At 42.5% G+C, this 9,655-nt stretch overlaps 1 protein-coding gene across 1 annotated transcript; it reads left to right on the forward strand.

The window, feature by feature from the left end:
• Positions 1-894: 894 nt before the first annotated feature.
• Positions 895-9,431, forward strand: LOC131262549 (uncharacterized). Its single transcript, XM_058264590.1, has 10 exons — positions 895-1,432; positions 1,505-1,812; positions 1,885-2,167; positions 3,719-3,822; positions 4,337-4,456; positions 4,588-4,804; positions 8,241-8,407; positions 8,528-8,639; positions 8,726-9,024; positions 9,091-9,431. The coding sequence occupies exons 1-10, from the start codon at positions 906-908 to the stop codon at positions 9,429-9,431; spliced, it is 2,478 nt and encodes an 825-aa protein (XP_058120573.1). The 5' UTR covers positions 895-905.
• The last annotated feature ends 224 nt before the right edge of the window (positions 9,432-9,655 follow it).

Consider the following 9,655-nt stretch of genomic DNA (forward strand, 5'->3'; position numbering starts at 1 on the left):
GTGTATTTTACCAACAATACTCATGATCATAAATATAGAAAAAAATCTGACAAAGTTTAATAATTTCAGAACAAATCTACTTTTCTAACTATTGATTGTTTAAAAATTACACTTTTCGTATTCTATTAAATTTTTATGTTGGTGACTACTTTGTTAATAAATTTTTGGATTTGTCTTTCACTATCAATTATGAATATGATACACTCTATATTGTTCAATCAGAATCCAGCGCTGTCAGAAAGTTTTGGTATGGTGTGGTATTTTTTGAGAAAGATAGCTTTAAATAATTAATACTTCGATCCTCGTCGTTCATTTGAATTTAAAGTCCTATTAATCGATTTTCCCTATTACCTGTGTTACACTCACTTTGAAATTTGAATAAACAAATATTGGAAAAAAGACATCGTACAATAATAATTTGATTTGTTTGTTTATTTTCCAATTTTTTCTAGAGGGAAAGTTCATTGACTCATTCAGTTCGCCGAGTGCTACCAATTAATACTAAGAATAGTTGCGTTTTATAAATGTGCGAAAACCTTTTTAATAGTCTAAGTATTTATGTTTTTCATTAATTAAATTCATTCATCAATTTGCTACGGGCTTTGTTATGTGCACTTCGTTTTCAACTTATTTGTATTGTAGTTGAATGCATCGGTTGCATTCCGAATTTACAAATCTAACCGCATTGATGAGTATATGTGTGAGGCGTTAAAATACAAACCAAACCCGTAATCATATCAACAACCAACCCGATTACCATGCTATTCGCAGCTTCCACTTACACAGGCAGACGGTAACCAGTTTTTTATAACCTTGAACGCCTTCTACAGGCCGCCGCTTCGATCGTGTGGTGTGCACCTTTGGCAGTTCAGTTGATCTTGGTTCTTCTGATCGTCGTGATCATCATGGAGAGTGCGTTTCGGATCGTTGGTCCAGCGTTTGTTTTACTGCTTTTTTTGCTCGGACCCGAGCAAGCCGTACGCTGTCAGGATAGTTGTCGAACGCCCGACCATCGGGATGGTATTTGTCGATCGTTGAAACAGTGTTCCAGCATATACAATGAATATTTCGAATCCGACCGGGTGCTGACGCAAGATGAGATCGAATTCCTCCAGCAGCTGAAGTGCAAAACGAACGAAGTGACAATCTGCTGTCCGGACGGGGTGACGACTTCGGACAGAAACCTCACTTCTGAACGCGGTAGCTTACCGGATCCGAAAGAGTGGAAGTGTGGACTGGATACGCTGTCCGACCGGATCATCGGAGGGAATGCTACAGCGCTCGATGAATTTCCCTGGTACGCGCTGTTACAGTACCGATCGAAGAAAGGCACACTGGCGTTCAATTGCGGCGGTTCGCTGATAAATTCTCGTTACGTTCTCACGGCGGCTCACTGTCTTGCGAACAAAAAAATCGACGATGGTGAAACATTGTAAGCGAAATCGTGCTTCGTTCGATTTAGCTCCGACCCGTCAAATTTATTTATCCTCTTCTTGCTTTTCAGGGTTTCTGTGCGGCTCGGAGAGCATAATACCGCCACCGAGAGAGACTGTGTAGAACAGGAATCAGATTCACTGGAGGAAGATTGCGCGGATCCTCCACAAAACTTTGGCATCGAAGAACAGATAGTGCACCCTGGGTACGATAAAAACGGCAAGTACCAGCATAACGACATCGCGTTAATTCGGCTCGACAAAGACGCCCAAATCAACAACTATGTACAGCCGGTGTGTTTACCGACGAGCAACTTCATCCCGACGGCGCCAAATGTGAACATCACGGTTGTAGGATTCGGGCATACTGGACGTCAGAGTATGTACTCCTGAAGATAAGCTGTCTCTGTCAATTTCGTTAACTTATGCCCCTCTATTTTTCTCTATACAGGACACAGTGGCATCAAGCTGAAGGCAATGATTCCGATATACCCCCGAGCGGAATGTGAGAAGAAGTGGGCAAAAGCGAATCTTATTGAGCAGCAACTTTGTGCCGGCGGCATATTTGGTATAGATTCGTGCAGCGGTGACTCCGGCGGGCCACTTATGGTGCGCCGACTCTACTGGATTCAGGAGGGAGTCATTTCGTACGGAAACCAGTGTGCCCTGGAGGACTGGCCAGGCATTTATACTAGGGTCTCATCTTACATCGATTGGATCAAAGAAACTATCAGGCAATAAGTACCGATCGAGTGGAATTGCCTGAATCCACTGACCATATGCAAAGAAAGAGATTGTGTGCAATAGATTGATCGACTTTTTCGCCCTTTTAAGACTTTTTATATGAAAATGTGTTTCAGACGATGGAAATGTTTGAGTAATAAAATAGCGTAGAGTTCCGCCATAGAAGCGATCGTAGCACTAATTTTGTGAATCTTTTCCGAATGATCTCAATCGTGTCGTGTCGTTAGTTGAAGTGCGGAACCATATTACATAATTGATTTACTGAGTACGGAGCAAACTAAGCTATCATACAACGTTTTAAAGCACGTTGGGACTTTGCTTTCTTTAGTGTTTCTGAGGACGAATCCTAGCGTCTTATTGGCTATAGTTCTCATACTATTACAGTGAACATGAAATGTAAGGTTATTGTATATACCTAAGTCATGGATTGGATAGAATCTGCTCAATATTTGACCTTTTAATTGGTAATCATAGATAATAGGCTATTTTGTCCTGGGAAAAGATTCATGTCACACCACAGACTGAGATTGCTGAGAGAATCCTCTAACGGTAATCAATCGGTGACTCCGCAATACCACATGAAGCCGTTTGTATAGAGTAGTACAGTGACATTTTAACAAGAGCATAATTGTAAATTTCCAAAAATAAAGACAATTTGTTTTTGATAAACTATCAAAACTATGCAGGATAAAGAACCGGCAAAAACTCTGTAAAATGTTATAGTGTTGACCTACGGGTCAAATAACGCATTTCCGGGAAGGGAAGGCACTTTAAAAATATATATTTCCGGAATTTGATGTTCATTGTTTCGCATGTGCTATATATTTAGACATTTGGAAAGACCTTGAGTGTTACGATATTGAGAACTTTGTATTACACCAATTGATTTGGGTTTTCCGCGTAAGAAGAATAACCAGGGAGAAATGGAAACGTAAGCCTAGTTTGATTCATCCCGCGACTCGGCCTATCACCATTTTGTTTGGGATGTGTATGCTAATAATTATGACGTTTGCAAACAAAACAATCAAAGGCGAAGCAAAACGAAACACTTTAGTTTCCCCGTTGATAACCTTTGATCTGGACGCCATCACCTTGATAACGTACACATTGATTATTAAAGGATTCAGGACAGCAGGTTGTTTGAGGCGATTAGAATATAGGCCCACTAGCCCTGGGACAACCCCGATAGAGGCACTAATTCGAATCTCGCTCGATACCGGACTCTCCCCGTATAAGAGAGGATAGACTACATAAGGCAATTACGAAAAAAGTCAAAGTACGACCGTTTCATCAAAGATGAAAAAAATATTATCAATTCCACTATAGATTGCAATAAATGCAAGCGGGATTTGATATGAATAGCCCATGTTTACGCATCCTCCTGAAGGATCCTGAAGAACAAACTGGAAGTCTCCAAAACTCAATTGCAATTATTAAACAGCATACTACCAAATATGTACTGACCTCAAGAGACCTATCTCACCTATAGGCTATGGAAATCCCGTGATCCATTACACTAGAAATTCCCGCCCAATAAACAGGTCGCCAAGCCAAGTACGCGCTTCTTACGCGAAGGAGGAAAAACAAGACTTGGAGTACTTGAGCTCCGGGCGTAGAAAAACGAAACCGTTGAATGATGAAGACGGTAGGTACAGACTGTTTCGGGGCGACAAGAGCTTTCCCGCGTCTACTGCTGGTGCTCGTGGCGAAGTTGGTGGTGGCGATCTCTCCGTTACGGAGGAGTTTGCTATGTTCTCCCCATGTGTAAGAAGTACATTACCGGTGCTGTGACCCACACGGCACCTGATCGTGACGCCTTTTCAGGGGATTAACGAGTGAAAACCGGTGGGGGAAGAATCACGTGTCAGGCGCTCGCCAAAGGAACAGCGAATCGCGAAGTGGTAAAAGAAAAAACATATGCACATGTGGTAAGACGATTCCTTACAAACACCGAGGAAGCGTGAAGAAAAGCGAGAGCTTTTGGGGGGTTCGCGCGATCGACTGATCGCAAGAGATCCGCTCTCGCGCGCTGTGTATGTTATGTTGCCGCTGAGACGAAAACACGATTCGCTTCGCACATACATTCTTAGCCATAAGACGTTGTCGAGCGTGCGGTGCTTTATCAGCTGCTCGGAGCCGACCGTCATTCTACTTGCTAGTTGAGAGTCCCACGGTCAAGATCATGGGTACCGGAGTGCGTTCGTTACTGCCATCGTTGGTGCTCCCGTTGTTTCTGTGCGGGTCGCTGTTAGATGTTTCGCGGGTGTTTGCCTCCGAAGGTAAGTGGGCATCTTCATCCGCTTGCATCTTCATTCCGCTTTACACTTGTGGATTCCATTTCTTATTTCTTGTTTCATTGAGATTCGTCATTGATTGGGCCTTTCTTCCACTGAACCGTTACGTCCAACAGAGGAAGCAGCATGGGATCCGGTGCGCCTTTGCGACATTCCAAACGAGGAAGCTCCGGGCGAATGTCGGCCACCGGGTGAGTGTGAGGCGTACGGAAAGATCAACCACGTGTCCAACCTTAGCTCGATTGCGCGCTTCAGCTTTATCAAACAGATCCAGTGCAACGGTTCGGAGCCGGTGCCGTATGTGTGCTGTCCGCGCAACAGCCATTCCTACCGGTAAGTAACCCTAAGGCGTCAGGCAGACGCATGTGGAGTACGATCTCCCAAAAACAAACCCATTTGCCCGGAGATTGACGCAAACGGCCGGAGGAGGTGACGGAGAATTTGTGAGTCATAACGAACCACCAGAACCGTAATAAACAACAACCTATGAATTATCGGGGATTTTTTGGACCTGGCCCCTGTTTCGCACACCTTCTAATCGAATAGCAATTAATCGGGCCCATTGAAGACGAACAGAAGTTCGCTGCTGTACGCGGACGGGCATCAAACAACCAATTGGCTGATGCCTTCAAAGTGTGCCGTACAGCAGGAGCACCATACCGACTGTTTAGCACGTTGACTGTCACGCCACGTCAAAAGTGGGTGGCAGTAGCCAATAGTTCTAAAAAGTTTCAAAAGCGACAAAAAAGTGAAAGCAAAAGAAGGAACAAATAGCCAAGAAGGTTGGCCATAAAATGCCTGAAGTATACCAGAGAAGGTCCTTTGATCTAGCGCAGAACTTTCACCTGCAAGCATTAGCACGTACGCAAGAAGTAAAGAAACAGTATTTCAAGCTGTTGTTTCACCAATGCTCAAGTCGTATGTAGATTACGGTGAAAGAAAGGATTGTCACTTTCGGTACCAAGTGCAATCGTAAAACGAAATGCACCTGTCCTCCCGTATACGATGCATCTGGAACGAGATGTGTATGCATGCGTACAACGACAGCGTTAAACGCATGGTGATAGAGACATTACTAATTAGATTGAAACAGGGCTTGATCAAAGCGTGGGAACAAAGACAGAGAAGGAGAGATCGGTTAAGATCAGAAAGTGGATTCTATTGGGACTCCAGCAAGAATACTAGGAAAACTCAACAAAATACACACATAAGCGAGGCGACATCCAGATGCCCACATAGAGTGATAGGGTTAAAATTCAAGCGCGATCGCTAGAATCAAACGAACGAATTATGATTCAATTGAAACTTCAGGCATTTTAAATATACGATGTACACATTAAACTAAGAAACCGCTTGGCCAATCAAACGATAAGTATCAAACGAGCCGATACGTTGTTATGCATTCCACAGGTTTTGTTTTTTATTTCAATGTTTAGTATATTTGAAGAATGGTTCAAAAATTCACCAAGAACTCTTGAGTTAGGAGTACAGCAAGGAAAAAAAACAAAAGAAACAAGATTCCAACTTGCAGCAGCGATTCTATTCCGAGATTATTGTTTGCTTCGCAGTTACTTTGCATATAAATAAATAGTATCGGAGGAATGATTATGCAAAAACAAGGGTGCCCGGTACAAATACATAGAGGTGTGATTTCATTTCGCTTTAGAACAAATTTACACAATCCATCGAAAACGAATACCTTCGATTTGTTTGAGCCATTGAAGACAGCGATGAGTATGGTGTGCAACTTTGCAAGAACACAGTTACACTTGCTTTTACACATAATAATCACTGGAATCTATGAATGAACTGCAATAAATAAAGTGTTTATACTTAATATAAAGATTATTTAGATGAAGCCATAAAAAGTCCCGTTGATTGTGAAATACGTATAAAAATGACATTTGATTGAAAATGTAAGTTTGTTTAGGAGTAGCATTCTATTGACTGAAATTCAAATGCCAGCACCAATCCTTAAATTAAAAATGTTCTGCTTCGTGAATAGTAACTTGGGCTTGCAACCCGCTATTTGCCAATTCGCTTCAACTAAAAATGATAGATGAAATGATGATGCCCCATAGTATCGAAACTACGATTGGTTGAGTGCACGTACAATTTTAGCTGCTTAAAAAACCTATGCTAATGACTCCAGCTGGACCATTGCGCTCATATAAATTGATTAATCGTATTGAAAATGAAAACGAAGCCGTGAATCGTTCACTGGAATTTTAAAACATTCTTTCGATTTATCTGATATGCCGCGACTTAAAGATGGATCTGTTATTGTAATGTGTCGACATCTTCGTGAACCAAATCTATGGGGCTTCCCTTGAGTTTCAATATTTTATTATTCCAATATTAGCGTATCGTTAATATGGGACGGGGCGAAGTTCGTTGGGTCAGCTTGTAAATTTATACATCTTTTTACGACTTCGTGTTGTTTCGTGTGTTCGCACTTCGGTCGTAAACCAGTTCGTTACATCGATTCCTAGAAAGTCATCAGGAGTCCTTTGCAAAGAAATTCTTACCAAGCACTAGGAATCCCACCTATCAACGAGTGGCTCTTCTGATACCGAGAATTGCAACCGATAACGCGAAACGCTTTAAAATAATTACTCCTTTATTAGTTAACGAGAATTTTACAACGATGGCCAGCGGGAGTTAAAAGCCAAAGGGCAACCGGCAAGTGATAAGGTTTTCCAAACAATACGTTGTATAAATTTAATCTCAAATAGTTGATAATTGTATGAACCTAATCTCAAATCAGTATGTTCCGAATCGGAATCATATATTTGCGTGAACAATGTACGAGCGATGCATATTCTTTGTTGTATAGGATACCGATCAAGAATGTAATACGATTTGTTTTATGCATAAGTATAGATGAACGAGCAATTTACATTTAATGTATTTCGTAAGTATAGGTATTCCCGCTCAATAAACAAGTCCACAAGCCAAGTGCGCGCTTCTCTCGTATAGGGGAGGGATCCAGTCTCGGTTGGGATTCGAACCCACGCCGTCGAGGTGGTGAGCCCGATCGCTAATGGGCCGACTTTCTAACCGGCACTACCGCTCGGCTGTCGCGGATCCATAGCATGGTCAAAGGGTCATATTCAAATGTGTAATTTTTTAGAGTTTCAAATTTGCTCAAACTTGAATATGGTCGTTAGCGCGTGCATTAAAAAACAAACGTAAAAAAGAAGCATCGGTAGTTTCAAACCAGAAGCAGCCACAAAAACATCAACCGAATCAGAATATTTAATCAGAAGAAGCAGCTTCAGAACTCTTCTAGTGTTGTTATTTTGGGTCAAGTGTGATTTGTGTTTCGTTTGATTGGTAATAAAATTTAATTTCGATGAAATTTTTTAACATTACTTGGAAATTGTTTACGAGAAGGAAGCGTCCGATACACAAACAGTATATAGCCGATATACAAACCTATCCGATAAAACGACTCGTAGATAGCTGTTGGAACCGTTTCGATCCAATGAAGCTGGCCGAACAAAAACGACGTCGCGACGGCGATGTTTTTTATTTATGTATAAAAAGGATCGAAGGATTCGCCTTCGGCCTCTTCTCAAGACGCAAGATTGGAAAAGCTATGTAATTTTTCGGCACAACGAACCACAAAACGAACATTACGTGTAAAATAAAGTTGTAAAATATAAGGCAAAGAAAGCTGGATGCCTTTCATTTTGGAAGTACGATTGTTGCAAGTGCGATATGCATACAAAGTGTGTTTTTTTTTCGTTTCACTCTTATCATCTAGTGAACCGTATGTGAAAGAGACAGATAGATCAAAAGATCGTGCCTCGAGTTGGAATTCGATCCGGTCAGATGACTCGTGTGGTATCCGGACTACCGTGATGATTCGCGGCGGTCAGCTGGCCGAGCTGGATGAATTTCCTTGGATGGCGATGCTGCTGTACGAGCGTGGTAGGTTTAAAATTTAAAGCGTTAAATCTGGTTTTAAACTTTCGCCAACCGATTTTCAAACTTTGAATATTTCCCAGTTTTTGTAAGGTGGCTTAACAGATTTATTTTACGTTTTTCCAGAGAATAATACATTGGTACAAGGTTGCGGAGGCGCTCTGATCAGTCGGACCTACGTGCTGACGGCGGCACACTGCGTGACCGGAAGGAACTTCGAGCAGCAAAAGGGACGCCTGTAGGTGACAGTGTGCAAAGAACGATCACCCACGAAGACGTCAACTGATCACTAAATGAGTGTTGTTTGATTTTGTCTCTTCGCAGAAAGTTCGTCCGCCTGCGGGAGTACAACATCCACACCAATCCCGACTGCGTGTACGAGGATAACCTGAAGGATTGCTCGGACGACAAGATTGACATGGAGCCGAAGGAAGTCATTCCCCATCCCGACTATAACTCGGATTCGTCAAACCAGCAGCACGACATAGCGCTGATTAAAATCGAGCGTACACCACCGTTCGATGACTTTTTGCGTGCGATCTGTCTCCCGATGCAGAACTTTGAGGACACTAACTTTAATCGCATATTAATAAGCGTGTCCGGCTGGGGGCGAACAGGTTTATGTAAGAGACCTTATTGTATCATCGTAAGGTCCGCTAATTCATACCGAACATCTTTTTCTCTTACAGTTAAAAACGATCTAGGTCCAAACGTACTCAGTCCAATCAAGCTGAAGCTGAGCCTGCCGTACGTTGAGCGCAATTCGTGCAGCAAGGCGTTCCAACCGTGGAAGTTCATGCTCGGTCCGGGCCAGATGTGTGCCGGAGGTGAGCATGAGAAGGACACTTGCTCCGGTGACAGTGGGTCACCACTGATGAGCTATGACTTTAAACGGGCTGTGTGGAATATAACGGGCATCGTGAGTCTGGGGGTGCGCGATTGCGGCGTGGCAGGGTTGCCGGGAGTCTACACGTACGTATACCACTATCTCCCATGGATACGGACGTACATGCCTTCGTGGGACGATTGAGATGAGAGAACCATGCCACAAAACCATGCAATGATTTTTATTACTTAGGTTTGGTATATTAAAAAGTGCAATAAATATTGAGTCATGATCAATATTGAACATCTATATCGCTTGCTAAGACTTTAAACCTTTTTACATATCCAGCCATCGGACTCCTGTATTGTCCTTACAAGCTGGAAAATGTATAGTACGTCTATTTGACCTATGCGCCACTATAATACCGA

This window comes from Anopheles coustani, chromosome 3 (genome assembly GCF_943734705.1).
Source record: "Anopheles coustani chromosome 3, idAnoCousDA_361_x.2, whole genome shotgun sequence".
Classification (NCBI taxonomy): Eukaryota; Metazoa; Arthropoda; class Insecta; order Diptera; family Culicidae; genus Anopheles; species Anopheles coustani.